The 14988-nt window shown below is 44.3% G+C and overlaps 1 protein-coding gene across 1 annotated transcript in view; it reads right to left on the bottom strand.

Annotated features, from left to right (window-relative positions):
* Positions 1-14988, bottom strand: part of QTGAL (queuosine-tRNA galactosyltransferase) — a 2104007-nt gene that overhangs the window by 1708297 nt on the left and 380722 nt on the right. Inside the window, exon 5 of the mRNA XM_086930605.1 lies at positions 11079-11144. Coding sequence (XP_086786731.1) covers positions 11079-11144 — 66 coding nt within the window. The remainder of the gene's footprint in view (positions 1-11078; positions 11145-14988) is intronic.

A 14988-nucleotide genomic window follows, 5' to 3' on the forward strand; every position in this document is an offset into this window, starting at 1 on the left:
TCTCACATACAATACTACCCAACCAAATCCATTCCATGAAACATATACACCAACACCCTTTTTCACTACTCCTCAAAAGAAAAACATCTCACACACACTAGCACAACAAGATTTTCAAAGCGCAACACTTCATAATACGTACCATCACAAAATACAAACATATACCCACCTTTCAAACCACACAAAGGAACAAACTCCAATGCCAAGCTTTCACTCTTCCACCACACCTAACACAGATACAGCAATATTGCACCTCTCTTCTAACCGCCTCTCATCCATTGGACAATTTAGAACATTACTACATGACCCACATGCTGCACCACCTCCCCTGACTCATACACCTTCCGCCTGAAACACACACAAAAAATATAAGCAACATGCCACACCTCACAACTTTGCTTCCCCATGTCTACTTCACAACAAAGTTACACCACAAAAGCAACACAGCACTCCAACTCACTCTCAAACACAATCTCCAACACATACACACGCAGATCCATCAAAATGCCTTCTTAGCATGCTGGCTGAGGAACACGATACAGAACAGCTACACGGTTGCTATCCTAATACAGCTAATACCAGCACTAAAAACACACCTGCTACAAACCCACACAATACTGATCACTCTTCTACCAAACAAAGTCCCACTATCGCCAAAGGCTACTCACTAAACTGTCTACTAATAAATGCTCGATCCCTCTCTAAAAACAAGCATCACATCTACGACCTTCTCACCGATGCAAAACAAGACATACTATTCACAACTGAATCATGGTTGGAAGAGGATATGGCTCCAGTCCTGCATGAAGCCATTCCTCTAGGCTATCAAATAATCACCCAAAATCGTACAGCCAAAAAAGGAGGTGGTTTAGCTGTTGTATTCAGGCAAACAATACACATCACTAAAATTGACAACATCTCCATAAAGAATTATGAGGCTCTTCTAACAAGATACAATCCTACACTGTCTTCCTCCTGTAACTTCCTGCTCCTTTAAAGACCTCCATCTACCATGGCAACATTCCCAGACGCACTTCTAGACACATTTTCAAATCTGATAACAATACACTCCAACCTATGCATTCTGGGTGACCTTAACATTTGGTTTGATAAACCCAATATGACCCATCCAAAAACAATAATCACCGGCCTAGACGCATTGAACCTGCATCAGATTGTCCACACACACCGCTGGACATATCCTAGATGTCATTTTTGCTAATACTGAACTAGTGACCTTTCAAACTAGAACTCCAGTCACATGGTCAGACCACCCCTTGCTTGCCTTCCAACATAAAACAATGCTAAGCGACTCACCTAAAACTACCTTACATCCATCCACTAACGGCCGTAGAACAAACTCAATTTGGAACACTTGGAAACACAACTAACATCCAGTACAAATCTGGAAACCATAAATTCTGTTCAAAATCTAGAAGCTTTTGACATCCTGATACCACTCAAAACCACACAACAGAACAAAAGAAAAAAAGCGCCTTGGAGAAACATAGAAATAAAAGAAATAAAACAACAAATTAGAAAGCTGCAACGTACCTGGCTCAAAACAAAAGCCAAACAAGACAAACTTCACCTACAGAAAATTAACAGATTATCAAGTCGGCTATCAAAAAAGCTAAGAAAAGGTACTATTCAGACAGAATTCAAAACGCTAAATGTGCAAATAAAGAACGCTATCAAATACTCAATGAATTTCGCAAACCAAATTGCCTAGAAGGAACTCATCCTGTTACTCATGATTTCACAGACAAACTGGCAAATTATTACACAGACAAAGCAGACACATTGGAATCGTACTTAAAACAGAAACAAAGCACCAGCACTAACCCTTGTACAAAACAACAATCCAAGAATGCTCTAATCAAGCCTCTCCATTCCTTCCAACACATCTCACACGATGAATTTATGGACCTGGTCAAAGCAAGCAGGCCTGCCGGCAGCCCTTCTGACCCCTGTCTGCCACAAACTTTCAAGACAATTCTTTTAACAACCTCTGCTGCCACTCCAGTAAGAAAAATCATCAACGATTCCTTAACTTCTGGAATATTTCCAGAAGAACTCAAAAAGTCATACATACGCCCTTTACTGAAGAAAACAAACTTGGACCCGCTGAACCCTGACTACTACAGACCCATTACAAATGGACCATTCCTGGGCAAACTGATAGAAAGAGCAGCGTTCGCCCCGATGTCACAATTCATTGAAGAGAATGACATACTTTCAGACTTCCAAACAGGATTCCGTCCGGGAAGAGGTACTGAATCTGCCCTCCTTGCCATCTGGGATGACCTAAAGAATACAGTTGACTGCAACGGGGTTGTTGCGCTACTCCTCTTGGACCTCTCAGCTGCCTTAGACACAGTTGACCATGACACTCTGAAACAAAGGCTCTATGAAGCTGGCATAGAGGGAACTGCTCCAGACTGGACCGCGTCCTACCTTCGAAACAGAACTAATGTCATCCATACCCCACCTTTCTCGTCCAAACCGTACTCCACAAAAGCAGCGGTCCCTCAAGGTTCTATCATCTTGCCCATGCTTTTCAACATCTACATGAAGTCATTACCAGTACTGATCAATACATTTTACCTTACGTGCTATAACTATGCAGATGACACGCAAATACTCCTTCAACTGGAATGCCCCAAAGACATTGGAAAATCACCACTTTTCAGCGGTCTCAGAGCCGTGGATCAGTGGATGACCTGGAGCCATCTCAAATTGAATGCTTCAAAAACTGAAATACACATGTGTGGAAACATTACAAACTGCTTGCCGCATGGCCTGATGAACCTGTAACACTGCCTAAAGTATCGAAGGAAGTAAGAAACCTCAGAATGACCATGGACTCCAAGCTGTAGATGAATGCCCAGGTGGATAAACTGGCAAGATCAAGCTTTCCTACTATAAAAACGTTGCGACGCATTTTCCCTCATTTGGGATTTCCACACAAGGTCCAAGCTACCATCTCCCTTGTTCTGTCCAAACTCAATTACGCCAATAGCCTCTACCATGGATCACCTTTAACGACAATGAAAAGACTATAACGGATTCAGAACTCGGCTGCCAGACTACTCTTGCGTATCAAAACGCGAGACCACATCTCCCCTGCCTTGAAAGCTCTGCATTGGTTACCGGTTGCCAGAAGATCCATGTTCAACCTGCTTTGTATCACCCACAAAGCAATACATGGAATGGGACCACTCTTCATCAGGAATAAAATCACCAAACACATTCAACAAAGGTACCTCCACTCTAAAGGAGCATCTCGCCTCAAAACCCCACCATACAAGAAAAAAACCATAGGTGGCACATCCTTCTCTGTTCAAGCAGCCAAACTATGGAACTCTTTACCACCCAACATAAGGTCCACCGACAACCACCTTATCTTCAGAAACCTACTTAAGATTTGGCTCTTCCCCACTGCCAAAGCCAACCTCCAGGAAGGAATGAGAGACGTTGCAGAATGTATGAAGATCAGCCGTCTGAAACTGAACTCAGACAGGACGGAAGTCCTCATCCTCGGACCATCTCCCTCCGCCTGGTGGTCCCCTGCCCTGGGCATCGCACCCAAACCAACGGACCAGGCACGCAACCTGGGCTTCATCCTGGACTCCTCCCTCATGATGACAAAGCAAGTGAACGCCGTCTCGTCATCCTGCTTCAACACCCTGCGCATGCTCCGAAAGATCTTCCGATGGATCCCCACCGAAACCAGGAAGACGGTCACCCAGGCCCTAGTCACCAGCCGTCTGGTCTACGGGAACACCCTCTACGCTGGAACCACAGCCACACTCCAGAAAAGACTCCAGCGTATTCAGAATGCCTCAGCACGACTCATCCTGGACATCCCTTGCCGCAGCCACATCTATGCCCACCTGAAAGACCTGCACTGGCTCCCCGTCAACAAGAGGATCACGTTCAGACTCCTCACCCACGCACACAAAGCTCTCCACGACATGGGCCCGAAATACCTCAACAGCCGCCTCACATTCTACACACCCACCCGCCAGCTCCGTTCCGCCAGCCTCGCCCTCGCCTCCGTCCCATGTATTTGGAAATCCACCGTCGGAGGAAGATCCTTCTCCTACCTGGCAGCCAAGACATGGAACTCCCTCCCCACTCACCTACGGCTGACCCTGGACCATCTCTCATTCAGGAAACAACTCAAGACCTGGCCGTTCGAGCAGTAGAGACACCCCCCCCCCCCCCCCCCCATAGCGCCTTGAGACCCTTTCGGGTGAGTAGCGCGCTATACAAATATTGTTGATTGATTGATTGATAAGCACCATACACAAATATAAATTTACAGCATATCCCTCTGTATACAAGCATTTGTTTTCACTATAGATATGTACATATCTTTGTGTATTACTTTGTATAAACATGTAAAATAATTATGTTGTTGAGAGAAAAATAATAATAATAAATAAATAAAAACCATCTTTGGTCTACATGTACATACTTCCATTGTGCTTCTATGTACCTTCCATGTACTTGGATCTGTGTGTCTGTTACTTTTCTCCTGAAAAAGCATCTCCAATGCACTACCCTATTTCTCATCTGGTGCCTCTATCAATATCTTTGATCTACATATACTTCCCTCCTTTAAGTATCTATATACTTTTAATGTAATTATGGATCTATATATTTATCACTCTCTTCTAATTTAGCATTTCAAATACACTACTCTATTTCTCTGCCTATACTTCACTGAATATATCTTCTAGCCCAACCTTCTAACTCATCTCAAACTTCTTCTACTACTCCTTCCAATGCACTACCCTATTTCTCATCCTATACATCTATCAATATAACCTCTACATCCACTCTCTCATTTATCCCAAACCCCATACCACTACTATGATTGCCAAAATAACATTTTCTAGACTCTCTCCTACACTACCCCTCCTTGCATCATCTGACACCTCTTTTACTATACCGATCCCCTAAAACATACCTTTCTAAACTCTTCCCTCTGAGTCCTCCCCTCCAAAACTTATTTTTACTCATCCAAAAGCCTTCTCCTACTGCTAAGACCTAAAAAAAAAACTTCACTCTTTTATCCCTCTACTAGCCTTTTCAATCAAAATTAACAGACTAACATGCTCACTTCTCAAATTCCATATTCAGTATCAGTATCACAAAGCTTTATTCGATTTTGAGAATTAAAATCATAAAAGCATACAGACAAATACCACAATACATTCTAAAAACATTTTAAAATAAATAAATCTCATATTCGCTTTAGATTTGCACAGTTAACATATTAAACGTTCTTTACACTATCTTTAGGTAACGTTATAGGTCTCAATAATCCAAAAGATTTAGTAGTCCAAAAGATTTAGTAATTACGATACAGAGGACTGTAAAAAGACGGTTTGGGACAGTTAGTAGGCAGTGAAAAACTATTGCCATTGCTTAAATGGGTTCCTCTGCCCACTGGGATGTTATCAAAGCCCCGTGTACTAGTTGAAAGATTATAGGGCATGTAAGGGTAAAAGTCATATAGATCCCAAATAGAAATAAGACCTTCTTCATTTTGAGGTAGCCATGTCTGCAGATATGGCACAATGTGTCTGCTCCTAAATCGGATCAGGATCAGATCCCCCAAAATGTCTTTTTTAAGGGGTCCAAGCCATCCCACCCTCCGGACACTTATTATGCGGCCATCAAGATGGTAAGGCAGAGGTCTGTTTTTTGATAACCAGAACTTGACCTTGTTCATAAGTTCAATGTGACTCTCAGTTTTGCCTTTTGTTAGTTCAGGGACTCCCGATAGAACTATTACAAAAGGCGCTGCTTCTGGCGGTAAATGTATATGGGTGGTTTGCACATGTTTAGGTGGAATATGGCGTGGTGTTGTCACTTTCAGGGGGCCTTTGGGTTTGGTGGGCAACATGGAAGTGGTGGTTGAGAGTTGAATAGGCGCCGCATCCTGAGGAGTAATCGGGTTAGATAGATTTGTAAGGGTGGTTGTCGGCGAGGAGTCAGTTGTAGCGACATGGGCTGATGGTTTCAAGAAGGATCCAATGGAACTCTCCAGCCCCGTGAGCTTATACTCTAGTGTATTGATTTTATCCATCAAGGGGTGTATTAAAGATTTCAGCATTTGCTCAATCATGGACAGGAGAGTCTGCTGGGGAGATGGTAGCAAATCGTCCAGATGAGCAACAGGTGGCACAGTAGGAGAAGAATTAATTAAAGGTGGAATTGGACTTACAGAAAGTTTATCAGGTGTTTGGCATTTCGTAAGACTCCCGATATCTTTGACCCCCTCGATCTTCCTTTTGGCAGGGGTGGCCCTGAAAGGTATAGATTTCAGCTCCCTTGTAGGTGATAGTGAGCTGCTATGTTTTCGCGTGGGGGAGAGTACTGCTGGGACATATTTGACCTTGCACAGACTATTTAGGTCCTCCAGCCATTGGAAGTTAGATGGTGAGTGTGCAAAAATGTCATCTGGGATTGTATTGGGCATTTCCCCTGCAACGGACTTGGGCATGTGATTATGAAATACAAGTTGGTAAATTACCTCGACAAACAGCCAAGAGGTGTAGCCCGTCCCCGTCCTCCTATGTCCGATGAGGGCCGTAGAGGCCCCTTCCCTTTGCCCGGGCTTCGCCCGGCGCTCCCGCGACGCGGGGCTGTTGTGGATTTTGTAGCGCCTCCTGGCGCAGAATTTGGTTCCCGCGGCTTCCTGCCGCAAGGCAGGCTGGGGATCGTAGTCTCCCCCGCTCGGCTGCCGCAGCGCGATGTCAGGAGCTGCGGCGGCGGGGGGAGACAGCTGGCAGGGTCCCACTCGGTCAGGTAGGTGCTGCTGCCGCACCGGGCTCCTCAGGTCCGATTTATTCTATGGCCGCCCGCTCCCCTGGACTGTTGTGGATTTTGTAGCGCCTCCTGGCGCGGAATTTGGTTCCCGCGGCTTCCTGCCGCAAGGCAGGCTGGGGATCGTAGTCTCCCCCGCTCGGCTGCCGCAGCGCGATGTCAGGAGCTGCGGCGGCGGGGGGAGACAGCTGGCAGGGTCCCACTCGGTCAGGTAGGTGCTGCTGCCGCACCGGGCTCCTCAGGTCCGATTTATTCTATGGCAAATTCCATATTAAACTATACTAATATACTATCCAAATAACTGAATAACATCCACTACTCAAATTACTTAATATTTTTACTATACTAATTTTTAACAGTAATCCCTTATGGGTTCCGGAGTGGCGTGCTACTCGTCAGAAAAGCGCTTCAACACCCATCAGGGGTAACAAGTGCTATATGAATGCAAGTCTTTCTTCCCCTTTTATCCCTTCGCAATCCTTCTCACTCCAAGTAACTGACTAATATCTACCACTGAAATTACTTCATATTCCACCATATTAATTCACCTCCAATCCTTTGTAGGCTACCTGAATAGCATGCGTCAACAAGCGCTATATAAATACAAACCTTTGTCCTCCTCTATCCTTCTTCTATCATTCCAAATCCAAATAACTGACTAACCTATCCACCACTTAAAATGTACTTGCATGTTTCACTAAACTAATTCAACACTAATCCTCTATGGGTCCCGCAGTAGCGCGCTACTCGCCGAAAAAGCGCTTTGACGCCTCATCAGGGGTAGTAAGCGCTATATAAATGCAATTACAATGCAATACAATTAGTGTTTGAGGCACCACGTCGAGTCCCCCCCCTTCCTACTCACAATCAGAGGGAGGGTCCCGTCCTCACGATGCGCCTCCAACTGTGCCCCCGGGGACCGCCCCGGTGGGAGGCTGTAGGGGGCGGGGGCTTGTTGTCCTGCCACAAGTAGTAACAAGAATTAAAAATGCAATAGGTCTCACCTTTCATTAAGTTAAAGCCATTTTCTTTGCTATACAATACCATTAGCAAAGCAAATGTCTTTAACTTAATCAAAGGCGAGACTTATTGCATTTTCAATGCTTGTTATCTGTGTCACTAGGGTGGAGGCCTACTGGCACGTTTGATGTAAATTTCAGCGGCTACACCCAAGAAGAAGGAGAGGGATCAAGACGTAAGCTGATCAGAGTACCGCAGTGGTTTTCCCAGACTCTCGAATGCTGCTTAGGTGTCCACAGGTGTCCAGCTGGTGCTGCAGCCGGCTCTTGGTCATTCCCGGTTTGAACTGAGATTCTGAACAACATTGGAGGAAGGGGAGGCCTTTGCACATGCACTCACGGGGCGGGTCTTGCACTGCATACCTCACCACCACTAGGCTCAGACAAAGTCTGTACCTTTGAACTCATGCTTACACATGTTCATGAGACATTGGAACTGTGTTAGCTTTCGGGAAAAGCTATGGTGGGGTTTGTGAGTGACCGGGGTATTGAAGGATTAGTCTATGAGTCACTGAAACACGTCTGCTATTGCTAATCACAGTGAATCTGCAACTGTGAGATCATTTTAAGTGTAATAACTTCTTGACAATTTTCCTTGAGTATCTGTTGTAGAAACCTGCACGCCCATTAGCATAATCCTTTGTGTGGTATTTTCTTTTGGAATAATGAAGTCCTTTTATAATAAAAAAAAAACTCAATTGGACAATCACCAATGGTGCAACACGAGCATGAGTGTGTAAATACTTCGAGCACAGACCACTTTAGGAGGAACAACACATTTGGGTGCAAAGTCAACAGAAATGTGTAAACACTTTTAGAAGCACAAATCAAATCCAATCACTTTTAGGTGTAAAATCACCTTTGGTGTAACATCAACAGAGTGTCGAAACACTCAACTGTAAAAATATATATCTGTGCAAAATTATGCTAATGTGCCAAAATAATACTTGATATCAGGTAAGCAAAACAGTATTGTCACATTTAAAAGGAAAATCACATTAAGATGCAAAATTACCAGGAATGTACAAAATTGTTTAGGAGCACATATCATATTTAAGGCTAGAAACATATTTTGGGGTAAAAACACATTTAATAGCAAAATCACAGTTGAAGCAACATGAACATGTGAGTTTAAACTGATCTATGCTTTGGGAGCAAAATCATATGTAGGTGCAAAATCACCACATTGGATGCAAAACCAGAAGGAGTGTGGTACAACACGAAACTGAAACACCACTTAGTATGGAGAGAAAATGTGGTAGTCATATGTCTTGTTAGATGTAAAGGTTGTGCATCAGTTTCAAGGGGTAGGCGGAATTCCGCGTAGTAACACAAAAACTCTGAGATTCTGCAGAGTTCTGCAAGCAGGAGGAATTCGGCATGTTACGCTGCTCATGCTGATTTTTAGCGCCAGGAGCTTGTTCCACACTGTAAAATCAGCACGAACAGCATCATCCGGTCTACCATAGAGCTCTGCTTTTTTCTGCCGCTCAAGTAGAGAGTTTCTACTTGGATGGCAGAAATCTCGCCGGGAGGCATTCTAGCGACTGAAAACTGCTCAAGGAGAGGCAAATTCCCGCTTCTCATCGCCAACTAAACGTTGGCGAGCCATCCGCAAGAAAAAAGTACGTCATGAGGGGTATGTGGAGTTTTGCCAGAACTCAGCATTCCAAGTGGAACACAGAGTGGGCACAATTCTGCAAAGTCCGCAGCCAGACCTGAATTTTTCACCCAACTCTTATCAGTATGACCGATCTCTCTTTAGTTATCAGCTGACTGAGGTGGCAAATTACCGATTGCTAAAGATCAGCAGAAGTGTGGCAAATGTTTAACAGCAGGAATCCGATTCAGTTTACAAATCCATTTCAGATTTGAAATCACTGTTAGGCGAAAATCAGTTTTAGATGAAAGTCATCCTTAGTGCAAAGCAGTGGCAGCTCCTCTGCTAAGGTGGAGGAGCGTCGCCCCACTGCTGCAAAGCAGTGCAAAAGAACAAATGCAATGATAACTCGAGGGTATTATCACTGTATTTGTTCCTGATGGCAGCTTTGCAGGGCAGGCGGGGGTTCTTTGCTATCAGAGCACGGGAGGAGTGGTTTAAAGCAAGGGAGGAGTGGTTTGTCCCCTCCAAGTGCGCAATGACTGTCCGGCCCTCTGGGGCCATCCAAAACAGACATGCACACTTTGCATGTTCTCCATGCAGGCTGCATAACAGCCTGTATTGAGAACATGCCCAGGCTCTCATTCCCTGGCTGAGCGCAGATCCACGGCGCTCAGACCAATCTGATTGGCTTAGGGGAGGGAGCCTGGCTGCTTCCAGTTCCGGCCCCATAGAGGAGAGATAGATGACGCGGGAGACAGCGGGAGAGCGGCGAGCAGGTACGCTTTTTTTCTTTTTTTTTACATCCCATTACAAATCCGACCCACATTACCCTCCCCACCCCCCACTGATTCCTCCCCCGTATCCCGCCTCACCCCTCCAGATCCATGCTGGCCACTACTGGTGGAAAATAAGTAGCATTGAAGAATCACATTTAAGAGCAACAACCCTTTAGGTGCAAAATTCACATTATGGTGCAAAATCACCATTGGCATAATATTAGCAGAATTAGCGAAACACTATTTGAATACAAATCATCATTTGGTATAAAATCACAACTAGGGCCAAAAGAAAACTTGGTGCAGCAAGAACAAACGTATGGAACCACTTTTAGGAGAACCTCTGTTGAGGAACATGCCTGTATTACTTCACTATTCATGCATAGCAATGAGAACCACTCAGGCAGGCGAACGAACACAGTTAATGGCTAACGTTGAGAATGAAATACTCCTCTGGCCTGATCCACAATCCAAAACAGAAATGGCACTTCCTTCAAGCAATGACTTTAGGGGCTTTACCCAAACGAACCAATGGCTGAAGGGGCTGCCCCAAAAGCCCCAATATTTTATTTTCAATGTTGATGGATGGTTCTAAGAAAAGTTAAAGCCTAATGTCGCCAAACCGTAAAACAATTCATTAAGAAGCCTTCATCAGGCACATTTGGCGATCTTATGTCGTGCAAGAAACCACGTGTCCAGCGATCTAGCAATCGTTTTAATCTCTCTACCGTTCTATGTTTTCATAACAGTTATACTTCCAACTCTGGTGGTATCACTCACAAATTGAAATTAAAAAGTCTGAAATTGGCATAAAGAAAATGAAAATGCTGTACTCACACTATTGGGGTGCTCTTTGGCAGCTTCACACTGCAGACGCACTCTCTGAGGCATCATCACGTCATCCTGTAATAAATAGGGCACTGTTATAGAACATGAGCACGGTCACAGTCCTGATCTCAGACACACAAGATGGTTTGTTAGGTTTTACTGTAGCTTCACCGCACGCCCGGCTGAATGGCTCCCTTCAATCGTGTGAGGTCAAAAAATAGGATTTCCTGAATGTTGGCAATTTAGTCATAAGAAACACAGAATGGACGAGGAATGAATAAATGAACAACTATGAAACAAATGAAATCCACCAAACAAGGGGATTACCTAAATAAAGTATGATATATTTAAGAGTAGATTGCTAAAGACTTCAAAACTGCTAGCAGATTTAATATGGAAACTTATGTCCTAATACCTGAACTTTGTTGAAAAAACGTACACAAATAAATGTGTTTCTTGTACAAATGTTTGTCAGCAGGGTAGGGAAGACTGCTGGGGAAACAACCTTTTTTCCATGCGGTCTTTACCAAGCGATAGCTTTACCACGCAATGCCTTTACCAGGCATGCATTAACAGCAAAAATGGAAGTATATAGCAGGTAAGTGAAACTGTCTATATGTAGCAGACAAAAGCATTTTTTGGTTTGCTAATAACTTTAGCACACTTTGACGAATCTTCACAGAATTTTCCCAACAAAGTAGTCTACCTTGTCTAGTTCTGCATGGAAAGTTTCGGGGTCATCCGTCAAGTGGGGGCAGAGAAAAAGGGGGGTCAAAACAATGTGGGTTTCCCATAGAGATTTTTGACACAACTACGGCCCGACCGTTAATCGAAATAACACCAAATTTGTCAGATAGCTAGTTCTTGGTCCAGAAAGAGCCCTTTTTGTGATTTGGTGTAAATCCATTCAATAGTTTTGGAGTTATTAAAGAAAAAGGATTTATAAATCACTAGGGATGCGAATCCTCCGCGGATCCAACAGATCTCATGCAAAAATCTGTTTGGCTACAAACACTTCAACCAGAAAGTGCTGGCAGCCATCTTGGGCCTCGACTCATCCGAGTCCCAGGAAAAAAGAAGAAAAAAACAGAAGGGGCAGGGTAGGAATACAAAACAAAAACCAAGTGGGGTTTCACGCGCTTGTAATTTTTTAGCGACCCAGGTTGGCCAGGTCCCGGGGGTGAATTCATTATAATATTGGGAGGAGGGGGTCCACAGCCCTCTTCCAGGGCCGATTTCGGCTCTGAGACCGCAACCCGCCCTGGGCCAGGCCAAACGCAAATAGGGGGAGGGGAAGCACAGCCCCCTTCCAGGGGCCAATTTCGGCCCCGTGGACCCCATCCCCTGAGGCCTGGCCGTTCGATCTAAAGGGAGGGGGGCCCGAGCGGCCCCCCCTCCTGATGCCATTAAAGGCCCTGGGCATCCCATACCCCAGGGCCAGGGCCAGCTGTGCAGCTGGGTGTCTACCCTGGGACATAGCAGTCTCCCTGTCCGCAGTAATGCGGGCAGTGAAACCTTTGTCTGTTCTTGCTTGGTGGAAGCAATTAAAAGCTCTCATCAAGCGAGAGATCAAACAGTAAGTCCGCTCCCAGCAGGTGTAGCATTAAAAATGCTCCCGCCTGCTAGGAGCGGACTTTTCATCCGTTTCATCAGGCAGGTAAACAGTTGAAAAAATTGCTCCCACACATAGGGAGCAGCATTTTGTGTTGCTCCCTTCATGCAGGAGCAATGCCAGCTCCCGATGGAAGCTGGGAGCCGGCAGGGACCCCTGAGGCACTGGAGCTCCTCTCAAAGCCCCCAACAAAAATGCAGTGGGTGCCCTGTGTGGGCTCCAATGCACCCACTCTTTATTGGCTTGGCCCCGGGGAATGGGGTTGGTGGGCCTGTGGCCCCCTCACCATTTAAAAATTAGCCTGGTCCTGGAGGATGGGTCCCAGTGCCAAAAACAGCCTGGGGAGAGGGGCCCTGTGCCCCCCATTATTAATTTTAAAGCCCCAGGGTATATGATCCCCGAGGCTAATATTGGCCGATGGATGGGGGCTGTCTGCCGGGGAATTGTATTGTATTGTAATTGCATTTATATAGCGTTTACTACCCCTGGCGAGGCGTCGAAACGCTTTTTAGTCAAGTAGCACGCTACTCCGGGACCCATAGAGGATTAGTGTTGAATTAGTATAGTGAAACATGCAAGTACATTTGAAGTGGTGGATAGGTTAGTCAGTTAATTGGATTTGGAATGATAGCAGAAGGATAGACTAGGACAAAGGTTTGTCTTTATATAGCGCTTGTTGATGCACGCTATTCAGGAAGCCTACAAAGGATTAGTGGTGAATTAATATGGTGAACTATGAAGTAATTTTAGTGGTGGATATTAGTCAGTTACTTGAAGTGAGAAGGTTAGCGGAGCGATAAAAGGGGAAGAAAGATTTGCAGTCATATAGCATGTGTTACCCCTGATTGGTGTTAAGCGCTTTTCTGGCGAATAGCACGCCACTCCGGAACCCATAAAGGATTACTGTTGAAAATTAGTATAGTAAAAAAATATGAAGCAATTTGAGTAGTGGATATGTTATTCAGTTATATGGTAAGTATATTAGTATAGTTTAATATGGAATTTGAGAAGTGAACATGTTAGTCGGTTAATTTCGATTGAAAAGGATAGTGGAGGGATAAAAGAGTGAAGGACTTTTTTTTTAGGTCTTAGCAGTAGGAGGAGGCTTTTGGGTGAGTAAAAAGGAATTTTGGAGGGGCGGACTCAGAGGTAAGAGTTTAGAAAGGTTTGTTTTAGGGGATCGGTATACTAAAAGACGTGTCAGATGATGCAAGGAGGGGTAGAGTAGGAGAGAGTCTAGAAAGGGTTATTTTGGCAATCATAGTAGTGGTATGGAGTTTAGGATAAATAAGAGAGTGGATGTAGAAGATATATTGATAGATGTATGAGATAAGAGATAGGGTAGTGCATTGGAAGGAGTAGTAGAAGAAGTTTGAGATGAGTCAGAAGGTTGGGCTAGAAGATATATTGAGCGAAGTATAGGCTGAGAAATAGGGTAGTGCATTGGAAATGCTGAATTAGAAGGAAGTGATAAATATATAGATCCATAATTACATTGAAAGTATAGATACATAAAGGAGGTAAGTATATGTAGATTAAAGATATTTGAATGAGGCACAGGATAAGAAATAGGGTAGTGCATTGGATATGCCTTTTCAGGAGAAAAGTAACAGGCACACAGATCCAGGTACATGGAAGGTAGATGGATGCACAATGGAAGTATGTACATGTAGACCAAAGATGATTTTTATGAATTTATTATTATTTTTTTCTCTCCACAACATAATTATTTTACATGTTTATACAAAGTAATACACAAAGATAGGTACATATATATATAGTGAAAAAAATGCTTGCATGTCGAAGGATATGCTGTAAATTTCTGTTTGCGTATGGTGCTTATGTGGGGTGGAGCCAAATCTTGAGTAGTTTTCTGAAGATAAGGTGGTTGTCAGTGAACCTTATGTTGGGTGGTAAAGAGTTCCATAGTTTGGCTGCTTGAACAGAGAAGGATGTGTCACCCGTGTTTTTTTTCTTGTATGGTGGGATTTTGAGGCAAGATGCTCCTTTAGAGCGGAGGTTCCTTTGTTGAATGTGTTTGGTGATTTTATACCTGATGAAGAGTGGTCCCATTCCATGTATTGCTTTGTGGGTGATACAAAGCAGCTTGAACGTGGATCTTCTGGCAACCGGTAACCAATGCAGGGCTTTCAAGGCAGGGGAGATGTGGTCTCGCGGTTTGATATGCAAGAGTAGTCTGGCAGCCGAGTTCTGAATCCGTTGTAGTCTTTTCATGGTCGTTAAAGGTGATCGGTGGTAGAGGCTATTGGCGTAATCGAGTTTGGACAGAACAAGGGAGATGGTAGC

Source organism: Lissotriton vulgaris, chromosome 7 (assembly GCF_964263255.1).
Source record: "Lissotriton vulgaris chromosome 7, aLisVul1.2, whole genome shotgun sequence".
Classification (NCBI taxonomy): Eukaryota; Metazoa; Chordata; class Amphibia; order Caudata; family Salamandridae; genus Lissotriton; species Lissotriton vulgaris.